A 13297-nucleotide genomic window follows, 5' to 3' on the forward strand; every position below is an offset into this window, starting at 1 on the left:
AAGTCAAGCAAAAAATATACTCCGATATCTGATTCGATGGTTTACCGTGACGAAGAAATTAAAAAGTGCCACCGGACTGCCGTCAGTCTGCATGGCTTTGTCGCGCTGTTTATCGATTTGTGCCATCTTTTCTACCACTTCTATTTTCTCCTCGTTGCTGAACAAGTTGGGTACTTCACCAGAGTTAAGTAAATTGTTGACATCCTCAAGGAAGGACTCGTCTTTTATCTACAGCGAAATAATTATTTTTATGGCGAGAGTAAAAATTTTTTAGTTTTTTTCAATTTGTCTCTTCAATTTTAGTTTTATCAAAAATATATTATTTTTTTCTGGTTCCCACCTGTACATCGGTAAATAAGAATACTGCATGCATCTCAGATGCACCCACTTTCCGTAGAATGGTCTTGAGATCTTCATGCCACTCACTCGGTCCATACAGTCGTGTAATTTCAACTTGAAAGAGTTCATAGTCGCATATATGCGAAGCCAAACGAGTTAAGCTCTGACGTCCGGAGCCGCCGACTCCGATGAGTAGAGCATGACTACGTGGCTGCTTTATTATGCGACATATTCTCGACAAATGTTCGATGGCAAAGCGGAAGAGTACTAGGTTCATTGGTTTTTTCGACATATTATTATATTCAACCAAGTACGCTTCCACTACATTGCGCAAATTTTCAAGATCCAAAACCTCAATATAATTTTTATTGTCTGCCTTCGGATTGGCAAAATCGCAGTAGATTAAGCGTCGCAGATCAGACTCGGTTAATTTTTTCCCCTTTGGTACGAGCCGCGCGAATAGACTTTCAGGTGAACCGTTCATATGCTGATTGATTTTATCGCAAATCGCACCGAATAGCCAACTACGATCACTATCCTCTACCAAACGATCGCCATAAACACGCATCACTTCGTGTACCCATAGACGGCGCATGGAATCCAAATCCTCGGTGGCTTCGGGCACCGACAACAAAACTCCCTGTATAACACGCGAGAAGTCTCGCAAGTTGAAGAGATAATGCGACTTAGCTGGCGTGGGTAGTAAATTCATTTTCGCCTCATTGTAGATGTTCAGGGTGGCAGTGACAATCTCATCGATGCAGGGATCAAATTCTTTCGAGAAACCACTGCAAAGTAGAAAAGTTTAGTTGGGCGCGCATAAAAGTTAACGCCGCTTACCGTGTATCCAGATGCCAGAGCACTATCTTGCTGAAGATTGTATTCAAAATCTCATTGTTGAACTCATCAATGGCAATCACATTAAAGTGTCGCTGAAAACGTTGCGTAACCGTATTGCCAGTGGACGGTGGACCCATCGCTGTTATCATTTGTATATCAATCAGCTTCATCGGCACTATGTTTTTGCGATCATACCACATCCAATGATCCAACATCATGCGCAATAACTCTATTGGAGGTTGTGCGCCATAGTTTTCTTTCAATGGCATCGACACATCGTCCACAAATATGAGGAACTTCTTATTCAATGGCGGTCCAAAGACACCTTTGCGCCGTTTATCCAGTTTTGACATAATAATATCTTGCGTCTGATTCGCTGACGTTTGCGCCGAGAAGCTAATCAACAACGGCTTATATGTATTGACGTCCATACGCTTCAGCATATAGTCCAAGGCATAGCAACTTTTACCGGTACCAGTAGGACCCACCAACATTATTGGTTTGCCATGGCGCACTAACAGATCTAAAACTGCCGTAACGCGCACACTTTCATTGGTAACAATAAGTATTTGATTCACAGGTATATCTCGTGGTATTGGTGGCGCGCTAGTGACATCGTCCTGCCATGCCTTCCACTTGCCTTTACCTTCCTTAATGAAACGATAATCGAATACAGATCCTGCCTTCGGAATAGGAAAAATAAATGGTTTGGTGAGAACCGGTACGCGTAGTTCTTCTGGTACACCGAAATCCTGATACAAATTTTCCGGAAAATTCTTCTCCATCAGCGCACGAAAAACTATATTGAACTTCTCACGGCTACGTGAATCCAAAGCGCCGCCAAGCGCCCAAATACACGAAAATATAAAGACGCCTTCAATCTGAGCGCGGAAATCCAAATCAGACAGATTTGTTACGTACTTATCATCCTTGAAATCATCGATGAAGCACTCGAAAAGATTCATCATCGAAACAATGAGATTCGTATCAGAGGTCGGTGCGATTTCATACAAACCACCCTTGCGCACAATATACAGCAGTAGTGGGCAAAAGCGCATTACAAGCGCAGTGATTAATTGTTTGCTGACGACATGGAAGGAGGGCGGCAAACTGTTCTTCCACGAGGTGACGAGCGGTTCCCAACCCAGAGAGCTGGGTTCCATGTATATCATGCCGCAACGCGATACTGTGGCTGGCGAAGCGACCTCCAAGTCCATTGGTTCGAAAATCAAATTTGTAGTTGGCGAAAGCTGTATAATTTCACCAGACATAAGACAAAGCTTTTTGTTGTCGTCCAGCACGGTATTCATGTTCTCAATCCAGATAGCATCGACGGGCCCATCAAAGATCAACCACTTGCGATCGGGTGTATCAGAAATGGCAAATTGACGATAATTTACAGCAAGTACGCCGTCGCTCCATTCATGTGACACGGCATCGAACTGTCCATAAAGTTGACCCATTGTGATTGCTTTGGGATTCATCACGGAGTAAATGGCGCGGTTCTCGCTACCATCCTATAATAGTATAAGAAAGTATAGCAAAAAAGTATGATACCAGGTGAGAAGAAAAAGAAAGCAGCTCATTAGTACTAACTTTCTTCTCCATGCCTTCCAAAGCCTCGGCCAATATGCGATAGGTTGTGGTTTTGCCACCAAAAGGCAAACCGACGATCATCAGTCCATGACGAACGCAAATCATCTCATACAGCTACACACCATACACACACGTAAAACAAGCCATAACTTGAATATGGTTTATAAGTTAAATGGCAACTTACCTGTTGAACTTTCTCCAAAAAGAAGTCCGTGCACTGCTTATTATTCTTATCACACGCAGCTTGAGTGCATTCGTTAAATATCGCATAGTCCGCCTCGGGCAAAACTGTGCCGGGAAACAGATCAGATGTGATGCCTTGAAACAGTGGGACATCTTGATTGAGAAATTTCGGCAAATTAACGTCTTTAATGGAGCGCAACACTAGTATGTCTTCATTTTCGTCACGATAGCGTAGTTTCAGAGCACCCGCTGCCTTCAGCACAGATTTCACAGCACGCATGCCGTAATCGTAATGGCATTGTGTGCTCAACTGCTCCGAACACAAGCGATATGTGGCGACGATTTTGACGCTTAATGGTTTGGCGGTAAGGAAGCCATAGGAGTACAATTCAATCTCAGAGATAAGCGCATAATCGGGCACCATCATGGCAACGGAACGGAAGAGTGCCTAAAGGCAAAGTAAAGTGATTTTATTGAGGTGTGTAGAAGATATAATTGAAGGGAGAATTTTGTGTGTATATTTAATTGAGTGAGTCCTGGAATGGGATTCATAGTAATGTCACAAATATCACCAATCTTACTTTGTCAAGGGAGTCAGCTAGCATTAAGTTATACTATGAGGAATGGAACAAAGTCCACTCAAATTAATTTTTCGCTAAGACCGGACAGAGTCAGGCAAGCACAAGTTATACATATAAATATTATTTCCTAACTTAAATGGATGGATATGAAGAACATTGGCTTCGTACTAAAAAAATCGAACCAACATCCCTAAAAGGTTACCTATTTTTTAATATCAACGAGTACTTGTTTAGGACAGTTTTCTTATGTACACGAAGATTTGCCACTGTAAACGCTCAAAGAAGAAGAATAAATTTATAGAGGTTTGGTGTTTCATGACCGCTATGCCGGCCTGCTCGAGAGATTCTTATCTTACCGCGATAAGGAGGTTTAGTAAGCTACCAGGCGCATTCTATGAATATTTTCAGTAAAAATATCCTAATAGTGCTTAACGACCTCGTTAAATAATTTACGGAACTGAGTTAGAGTTTTGGATTTCGACTACGTACTTATGTTATAAAGGATGATCAGATTTGAGGTACTTTTTCCAATATGGTTTTTTGTCAGATTACGCGCGACTACTGTTAAACTAAATAAAGGATTTTTCAATAAGGGCGGGTAGGCGTTTGCTGTGTGGCACGTAGCGCCGCCTTCTGGAACCACATGTCGTCTAGGTCCATATGGTTCAATATGGGCCGTAAGAAATTGGTTATCATCCTTGTGTATCGCTCGCTGTTGACGGTGACCGCCTCACCAACGTCGTTTTCAAAAAAGTACAGACCAATGACGCCGCCACACAAAACGGTAACTTTTTGAGGATGCATTATCACCTGGTGAACCTAGTGTGGATTGGTGTCGTCCCATATACGACAATTTTGATTGTTAACTCTGCCATTTATCCAAAAATGCGCGTCTGCTGCTGTACACTTTCACGGTCCGCGGCAATGTTCTCGGCTGATCTTGCGTTCCTTGAACGTACGGGTGTTGGCTGATTGTTTACTGACCCGGTCGTCTCAAATTTGGCCACCAAACATTGAAGAGTCGACTTTGAAGGGCCACCACGTCTACTGAAAAATGGGCGCAATGCGCGCAACGTTTGCGTTAATGAACACTCATTTTGATAATAAAGTTTTATCATTTGAACGTGCTGTTCAATCGTGTTACTTGCCATGATGATTTGGCATAAACAACTGAATAATAAACAAAAGATTTGACAGATGTCACCAAAACAAAATGGCTGCCACAGGGCGCCAAAATTGACCCGCGCCGATTGAAAAACCCTTTACATAATTTTTTTCAAAATTAATTGACATTTCATCATGAAAAAACTAACACCTAAACAAGGTTTACAAATCGTACCATTGCATTACGAAAGTCGACGCTCTGTGAAAAGTGTTAATCCCGCGCTCAGGTCAACTTATGGCGTTCAGTGATGAGGCCCATTTTTGGCTTAATGGCTACGTTAATAAACAAAATTTCTGTACTTGGGCTGAAGAGCAACCCAAAGGCATTTAAAACCAGCCATTACATCCATTATGTGCCCTATGGGCTGGACGAATCATCGGCCTATATTTCTTCAAAGACGAGGCGGGCGCCATTATAACAGTGAATGTAATTTAAAATTAATGCTGGAAATCGTAGCCCGTAATCTCCACAATATTTGGTTTCAAACAAACGGCGTACGGCGTTTTTTGCCACACAGCCCGTAAAGCAATGGATTTACTGCGTCATCGTTTCGCTGAGCATTTTATCTCTCGGGCCAGTAGGTTGGCCATCAAGATCGTATGATATTACACCCTTGCATTTTTATTTAAATTTTAAATGCTTTGTGGATAAACCGTCTTCGATTCGGCATTGGAAGCCTAAAGTTATTCACGAGATACCGGCCGAAGCCCTCCAGTGAGTGATTCAAAATTGGTGTTTACCGATGACCGAATTATGGCACAGTTGCGGCCAACATTTGAAAGGGGATTATCTTTAAAAAATAAATGTCACGCACTGGGCAGATATAGAAAACAGACAAACCTTGGGACCACACTTGACGAGAGTCTATTGCCAACTTTACCTCTCATCTCGTGAATGTCGCTATCAGGGTTCAAACACTAGCTATCGCAGGTTCCGCTGTCGCGCCTAAGCTGCGTATGTGGCCGTTTCGAATACTGTAGCAGGTTAAGCGCACACATGTCTATCATATGAGGCTAACACTCCTCTTCTTCTAATCCTACGTCTCGAAGAAGTTCGTTTCCTGGTATTTCAAAGACATTATATGAGCTGATCAACGACGAGTTATGGTTTTACCACTGGATTTACAATAGCCACAACTTGGGCCACAATACGGCATTGTCTTTAGATTCCCTCTGCTTGATATATTTGGTTCAATCGTGAAGACGTCTGGTGCTCTCATTGTAGATATATAGGAAAGCAATTACGCCTATCGATATTTATGATTTTGACAGGCCCAAAAAGCCATTGTTTGATTGAAGTATAAAACCAAGCAAAAACAAATTTCATCTAATCAAGAGATTTGGATATGTCTACTAAACGTCCACTAGCTGTAGCTACATACCTTCAAATTATCCGGCAGTTCAGAACGTCCTGCATAACCGGGATTCATAGTAATAAATACCGCACATGTTGGATCTAATGTTAGCGTAGTACCCTCAAACACGAGCGTTGGGCTGCCAGAATTGATGCCACGTTGTATGGTCAAAATCTGTTGGGCCACCACCGACAACACTTCCAAGTCAATACGATTGAATTCATCAAAGCACGACCAGGCGCCACACGAAGCCAAACCCTTGAAGAACTTGCCCAAAGCAAGGTAATCCAATCCATCGGAACAATTGAAGACCACACATTGCTTAGCAACAGCTTTGGCTAAATCTTTGGTGGTCTCTGTTTTACCAGTACCAGCGGGACCCTCTGGAGCACCACCCAAATGCAAGTTCAGCGCACTGAACAGTGTGCGATAGCAACGATCTGTGAGTGGTGTGACCACCAGGCGTGTCGTATTACCCAAGTATTCATAGCCATATTTGAGAGAACTGTTAATCATGCGCGTATCCAGGTTATTTTCTTCCCAATAATACCGCAGCTGTGTACAAACAAAGTTACAGTATTTTCTATATTAATTCCAAATATGCAGTGAGAATTTGGCCTACCTGGGACAACCACTGGAAGTCATTTGCATCTGACACTTCCTTCTCAACGATCTCAGCCAGCACATCACGCGCATGCACATCCAACACCACCAATGCGCCTAAAGTAATACGATTCTGGGCATTTAAATGGCCACGCACCAAGTCGACGATTTTAGCGATCTGAAAGCGATTTATTTGCAGAAGACACTGTAAATTAGAAAGACATTTATTTACATGGACGCACCTGTGATTTACAAAGCGTTAAATATTTGCGCAAATTCTGTACAGGCGAATCGGAGAAAAAGCATTCGGTAATCTCCAGTGTCCAGTAGGTGAGTGAGATTGATTGCACACATTGGCCGGGCCAGGAGAGCACCCATGTTTCCCGCACCATCTTTCGATAGCTGTAGAATGACTCGCTTATCTTCAAATGTATACTTTTCTTCATGGCAATCTCCAATTCCAGCAGCCACTTCTCAACCTGACCACGTGCTTTGGCCGTGGAAATTATATCGACCAGCACTACTTCTTCACGCTCCGATGAACGCATTGCGGTCACCTCCAACTCTTCTGTGAAGTTTAGTGTGGCAATACCTTCAAAGCACTTCTTCAAATGTGGTTGTACGCGTGTAGGATCCTTTGTCTCCGAGAGTATCTCAAGTAGTTCATCGTTAGAGAGGAAGAAGAAGCGCGGGAAGTAGAGACGTTTCTTTTCCAAGTACTAAAATTAGAGACAAAAAATATTTACAGAAGAATAATTGTGATACTTTTGGAGGTTTAAACATACAGCATTAAGTCCCTTCTGTATGATCTCCAAGAGCGCATAAGCTTTCTTAAGCTTCTCATTCATTTTGTCAATCTCCACGACAACCATTACGCGGGGGTCCGCATTCACTTGCTTCATGAGCTCTTTCCAAATCTAGAAATAAAACGGGTTAATAGCGAAGAGTGTTGCAAAACTAAGGCCGTAAAGTGTTTCTAAAAAAATGTCTGCTCAAAACATATCAACACACCTTATCCACAGCCGCAAATCGGCGCCCCTCCTCGGGCATTTGTTGCTGAATATCCGGACTAGAAAAGATCGGTTCCAAATACATCCATGTCGCCTGTACACGCAGCCACTCATCTAAAATATCTTGTAACAACATCAACTTAGCTTCCCACTTTCTGAAAATGAAGTTTTAATTTTTGTTTTGTGGTTTTTTTTTGTCTCAACTCTCTTTTTTTCACACATCATTCACACATTTTATACTCACAGTATATCCTCCTCAAAAGGTTTGATATACGGAGAACTTTTCATAGTCTGTGTCTTGATGATCTGATCGTCCAATAAAATCTGTATGTCGTCCACCGCAGAAAGCTTGAATGTGCCAGAATCTCTGTATTGGAAATATTAATAATATAATTTTGAGTCGTAACTTTTTTTGTTCCTCTTGCAATCTTTACGAACCTATAGGGTGATACAGTGAACGCAATATCTTCCCATTCGGCCACCATTTTGGACATTGCGCGCTCCAAATTGTTCTCTTTAGTTGCACTTTCTGAGATCGCTTCGAATTTGGGCACATATTCTTCTAGACCGTACTCAATAATCTTCTCCAACGTTAGTTCCGGCGATACTTTAATGGGGAAACCAATAATCTCAGAGACTTGCTCCCAATGGCGAGTTTTCATGCCAGGATTTCCAAGGGTGCTGATTATGGGCATATGTTGACGCAGCTCCTCAATTTGTTCTCTAACCTAAAGGGGGATGCGAATAAGTTAGTTAGTTGATGAGCCAACAAAAAAGTACATACAGAAATTTTATTATAGTGCGTCCGTATACCAAATATTTCTATAGTAGTTTATTAAACGCCAAAAAAAAATTAAATGATGTCAAAGTTTCATTCCAACTGGAACTTGAACCTATTAGGAGACTGTTCCGTTATTCATCTACATACATATTTTCAAAGAGCCTCATTTCTAATCCATGCAAATGGAGTGGTCGGTATCTTATCCTACGCTAGGTAAACAAACCGAATGGGTTTGTCATGTATGGTGGTTAGATGTATTCAGATGTATAAACCATACCAGTCGTCGGTATCATAAGCTGTCCAATCTGATCTGTACATCTGAGAACACCAAAAACGCATCTAATCTGCAGCCACTCGATGCTCTCCAGCTATTCATTTTCTATCTGGACAAGAAAAGCTTGGGAAAAATGGAATTGTAGGCGGCTGGATGTTAGCCAGGCAAGGCCCCTAAGGTCTAGGTAGAGGACTTAAATGTTTAGGAAAAAGTAGGTAGCATGCCAATTCATTACTCATCTGCAAGCTTTCCAGTCTGCCGAGGGTGAAAAAATGTAGCACGTCTATTCTCAATACATGCGACCAAAAAATCTACTATTTAAGTCTACCGAAAGCCTAATAGCGTCAGAGCACTATTAGTGTAAATTCTCATCACCTAAGCAAGATATACATACAATGGATGCCAGTGTTCACCATATCTTGCACTCATGGATTCCGCCCCGTAAATAGTCCGGCGTGTAAAACAATTTGGCTGTATCTGCAGATCCTGATTTTACATCACAAGAAAAGTTTAGTCAGAGGTCCGTCCATCTAATTATTCAAATATTTTATTACTTCCATGCGATCAAAGAACCTAAGTAAAACAAGTTCTTATATTTGTCATCCTACGTAGTTAAGTCATGACTTGCTTTGCCGAGCACATAAATAACTATGATATCTTCTAATATGCCTGTGCTTAACTCAGCCCCTATTAAATATCCCTTCGAATTAGTTCGTTGGTCTCCTTTTTTTTTTTGGCTTTCCCCCCCCTTTATCATATATTTGTTATCTGTCTTACATCTTTGGTCAATTGTGCTGTCGCTGGTCGCTCGCTCATCTGCTTTTCCAACTTCTGTATGATGCGATAAAAATTCGCCAAATCAGATTCAATTTCATCCGGATCGTATGTGCCAACTTGTGAGTGCATCCACGCGTCCTGTTTTTCCATAAACTCTTGACCAGTGTCGAACAAGGTTTTGAATGGCTTAAGCTGATCGTGTGTCTTTTTACGTATGGGATACTGGGTGAGTTCCCAACCATAAGCAGTTTCCTCCTCATTAATGCGATCAATTGTGTCCATTGCCGCGACCAAGCGGTTATCCAATACAGTTGCCCTTCGCTGAAAAGTTATGAATATTACTTTTTTCCTAAAACACAATTGGATCGGCAACTTTAGAGAACTTTTGCTACCTTGTAACGTGCCAAGTGCTTGATATCACCCCAATTCTCATAGTCCTGCACCTGTTCATAGTAATTTTGTAACTCACGTCGGAAGGCCTCGATGCGCTTCTTAAGCCGCTCCTGATACTCGATAGTTTTGTCGGCAACAATCAGCCGATGCTCTTCAAATACGGAAGGCATTTTCAGGTACCATTGGAAGGTATTGCTATTGTTTTTTATATCCAATGGTGAATAAATTATATTGTCCATCAGCCACAAAATATGATTCATATTCTGCAAGTTTGGTGATAGTGAAATATTTAAAAATAAACTAAAATATTTTTATGCGACCAACATTACTATATACTTACCACTTTTAGGCGCTGCTCCATTTCAGGTATCAATGTCTCCTCTGCATTGATCACAAATTCTTTGAGTGCCATCAGCTCTGCCGTTGTCTGAGGTACTGTTATCGCCTTCTTGGCAATACTCTCATACTCCTTGCCCAATTTAGAGATTTGCGACTGCTGATCAGCAACCATTTTCTCCAGCAGATCCTGTTGCATATATCGGGCGAACTGCTCTAAATTATTTATGAATTTCCCCCGATTAAACTCGTAAAGCCCCATACGCAAATCTCCCCAAATATCTCGTATTATTTGGTGCTCTTTACGGCGGTATTGCAATACCATGTCACAATATTGTTCAAACGTCGGTTCTGATGCGATAAATTTGGAAATGAGTTCCGCATCCATGCCATTCATGAGGTCTATATATAGATCGAAATCTTGCAGACGCAATTCGGGTCCAATGCGTTGCTCCTCCAACATAATGCATATCCGATTTCGGGCGTCGGCAATGATCGATTCAGGTATTGCAGGTTTCAAATAGTATTGATTGGAGATTTTTAGTTCCGTATAAAGTTTATTCTCGATGCGAGGCATGTGATCGATGGACATAAGGATGGCTTCAATAACGCGCAAAAGTTCATTTTGTATTTTGGAAAAGTTCGGATTGAATGTAATACTGTCTTCGTCTTCGAGGATGACACTAATCTTGAATCCTGGATTGCTTTTCTGTAGTATAATGAAAACATGATATTATACATTTTAGAAATTTGTTATATAAGATATGTATTGTACAAAATACTTTTACGACTACCGGATGAATAGCTTTACAGGAGAATTCTACGAACCCTCCCTTGGGTTTACTCAACTCAAAAATTTCAATGTCTCCTCTGCATTGATCACAAATTCTTTAAGTGCCATCAGCTCTGCTGTTGTCTGTTGTATCGATAATACGGCTCGAAGCGGAGTTTTGCAGGCTGCCCCATGAGTATTGTGCACCACACAGCTATAACAATTCATACTACTTTTTTGCCCGCCAGTACTTTAAAAAGAAGTCCAAAAGGGCTAAGGTCAATGAAAGCTCTCTCTTTTGTGCTGACAACTAAGGGATGGATTTTACGTAAATCTGTCCAATACTATTCATTTTTCACAAAAGGCTTAGTTACTTTTATTAATTAATATTTAGGCCGAATTATAATAACTTGATACCAATGGGTGCCTATCCAACAGTCTTTCAAGTCGAGATACATGTCATATATTAGATTAGATTCTATACGAGGTTTGCACTTCGATCTCATGTTCTTTTGTGCCCTCTACTCATCACAGTACCTCATCTTGACCCAGTACCCTTAATAAAATCAGGATAGAGCTGGTTTGGATTGAGCGTATGTGCCCATCCTCTGACTGCAATTGGCCAAGATGTCTCAACCTTCTCCGCGCAATAGCCCTGCAATAGCCAGTGCATTGGAATCTGCTGAGATGAGATGCCTTGGCAGTTTGCAGTGGCCTGTGAGAATGCCCGTGAGCATTCTCAGTTTACCCCTGGGGAGGGTTATGAGTTTTTTAAACTTCTTTTGATTGTATCCTCCCAGTAAGGATTTCGCCTGGCGTAGCCTAATAGTTTGGTGCCAGTAAACCTCCCTTAGCCCTAATTATTCACTTCTGAGCTTCTCCTTGATGGTGTGTTGTCCTATAGCAAGGAAAGGCTCAGGTCCTATCAGAGGCGAGGCCGCAGCCTCTCTAAGCAATGAGTCCGCTATTTCGTTCCCAGTTATAGCTCTGTGTGCTGGAACCCAAATTAGCCGGATGCAATTGTGCATTCTTGATAGATTAAATTTCTCGATACACTCATGTACCAATGAGAATTTGATCTCAAAGGACGATAGGGCCATGAGTGCCGCCTGACTGTCACCCAGAATGGCAAGTTTATCTCTGTACATAGACAAATGGCAAATACATCTCCGTTTGGAAGATGCTTAGAAAACTGCCCATAGGCACATAGCGTTTGGTTTTGGGGGCGTAAATTCCAGCGCCTATGCCTTCTGGGGTTCTTGAGCCATATGTGTACCAGTGCAGGGTACACTCCTGGACTTTCTTTTCAAATCCAGGTCTACTCCAGTTGAACTCATTGTTCAGTTCAGTTCAGAACTTCTTTTCGAATTCGATCACCTTAGTGATATCATCTCTGTGTAGCTGGTTAAGTGAGAGCTGTAGCTTCAGCACTTCCATGTTTTTAGATGACATCACTTTTCGTCTCCCGAAGCCTTCCTTGGTAATATTCAGCAGGGTACGCTTGGCTGATTGTTGAATAACTATATGGAGCGGTGTCAGCTGAAGCATCACCTCCATCGCAGCTGTACGGCAGGTCCGCATCGCTCCCGTGAATCACACGCATGCTAAGCGCTGAAGCTTAGTTAGCGCTGCCCGCACCGTTGAGAGAGTGACTCTCGATGCTCAAGCGACCGTTCCATATGTCACCATTGCTAGACGTTTGCAGATCAGGAGGTTCTTTTGTTGCCTTGGACAAGGTGACGTCAGCATGCCTCTTCCAGTTAAGCTTGTCATCCAGGATAAGACCAAGATATCTAACTTCGCTGATTAAATCAATAGCAGCCCCGTTTATGCTGATCTCTTTCATTCAATGGCGTAGAAGTTTATGCCAGAGAGTATTTCCAGAGAGGTACTACTTCAAAAAGCCATCTGTATTTTGTCAGACAACAAGGCAGTTTTATGTCTCACATCTAAGCTCTTTGAGCAATGTTTCACTGTCCTCAATACCCTGGGCGCTAGAAACACCGTCTTGCTTGGCTGGTACCAGGACATGAAGATCATGAGGCCAACGAACAGGCGGTCTGCTTAGCGAAATTAGGCGCTAAATCGAGATTCCATGGACCCTTTTGCTGGCTTACCTAGGCCCACGTAATAGACAGTTTACGCCAGGGAAGGCAGAAATTCATACAACACTCAATGAAAATTCCAAAAAATGTACAGCGCAAGCAAAACAATTTATCCTTCCTACTATACTAGAAGAGCAGTAGGCTCCCAAACCCAGATAGAGAGGACTTACGAACTCTCACGGGATACG

At 42.0% G+C, this 13297-nt stretch overlaps 1 protein-coding gene across 1 annotated transcript in view; it reads right to left on the bottom strand.

The window, feature by feature from the left end:
- Nucleotides 1-13297, bottom strand: part of LOC129249186 (dynein axonemal heavy chain 7) — a 104225-nt gene that overhangs the window by 65812 nt on the left and 25116 nt on the right. The window contains exons 7-21 of the mRNA XM_054888852.1: nucleotides 10237-10941; nucleotides 9896-10159; nucleotides 9504-9824; nucleotides 8110-8399; nucleotides 7916-8038; nucleotides 7673-7826; nucleotides 7447-7578; nucleotides 6904-7380; nucleotides 6681-6839; nucleotides 6086-6613; nucleotides 2960-3406; nucleotides 2776-2889; nucleotides 1180-2696; nucleotides 341-1127; nucleotides 46-228 (exon numbers count right to left, since the gene is read on the bottom strand). Of these exons, the coding sequence (XP_054744827.1) occupies nucleotides 46-228; nucleotides 341-1127; nucleotides 1180-2696; nucleotides 2776-2889; nucleotides 2960-3406; nucleotides 6086-6613; nucleotides 6681-6839; nucleotides 6904-7380; nucleotides 7447-7578; nucleotides 7673-7826; nucleotides 7916-8038; nucleotides 8110-8399; nucleotides 9504-9824; nucleotides 9896-10159; nucleotides 10237-10941 (6201 nt within the window). The remainder of the gene's footprint in view (nucleotides 1-45; nucleotides 229-340; nucleotides 1128-1179; nucleotides 2697-2775; nucleotides 2890-2959; nucleotides 3407-6085; nucleotides 6614-6680; nucleotides 6840-6903; nucleotides 7381-7446; nucleotides 7579-7672; nucleotides 7827-7915; nucleotides 8039-8109; nucleotides 8400-9503; nucleotides 9825-9895; nucleotides 10160-10236; nucleotides 10942-13297) is intronic.

The sequence above is a fragment of the Anastrepha obliqua genome, chromosome 5 (genome assembly GCF_027943255.1).
Source record: "Anastrepha obliqua isolate idAnaObli1 chromosome 5, idAnaObli1_1.0, whole genome shotgun sequence".
Lineage (NCBI taxonomy): Eukaryota > Metazoa > Arthropoda > Insecta > Diptera > Tephritidae > Anastrepha > Anastrepha obliqua.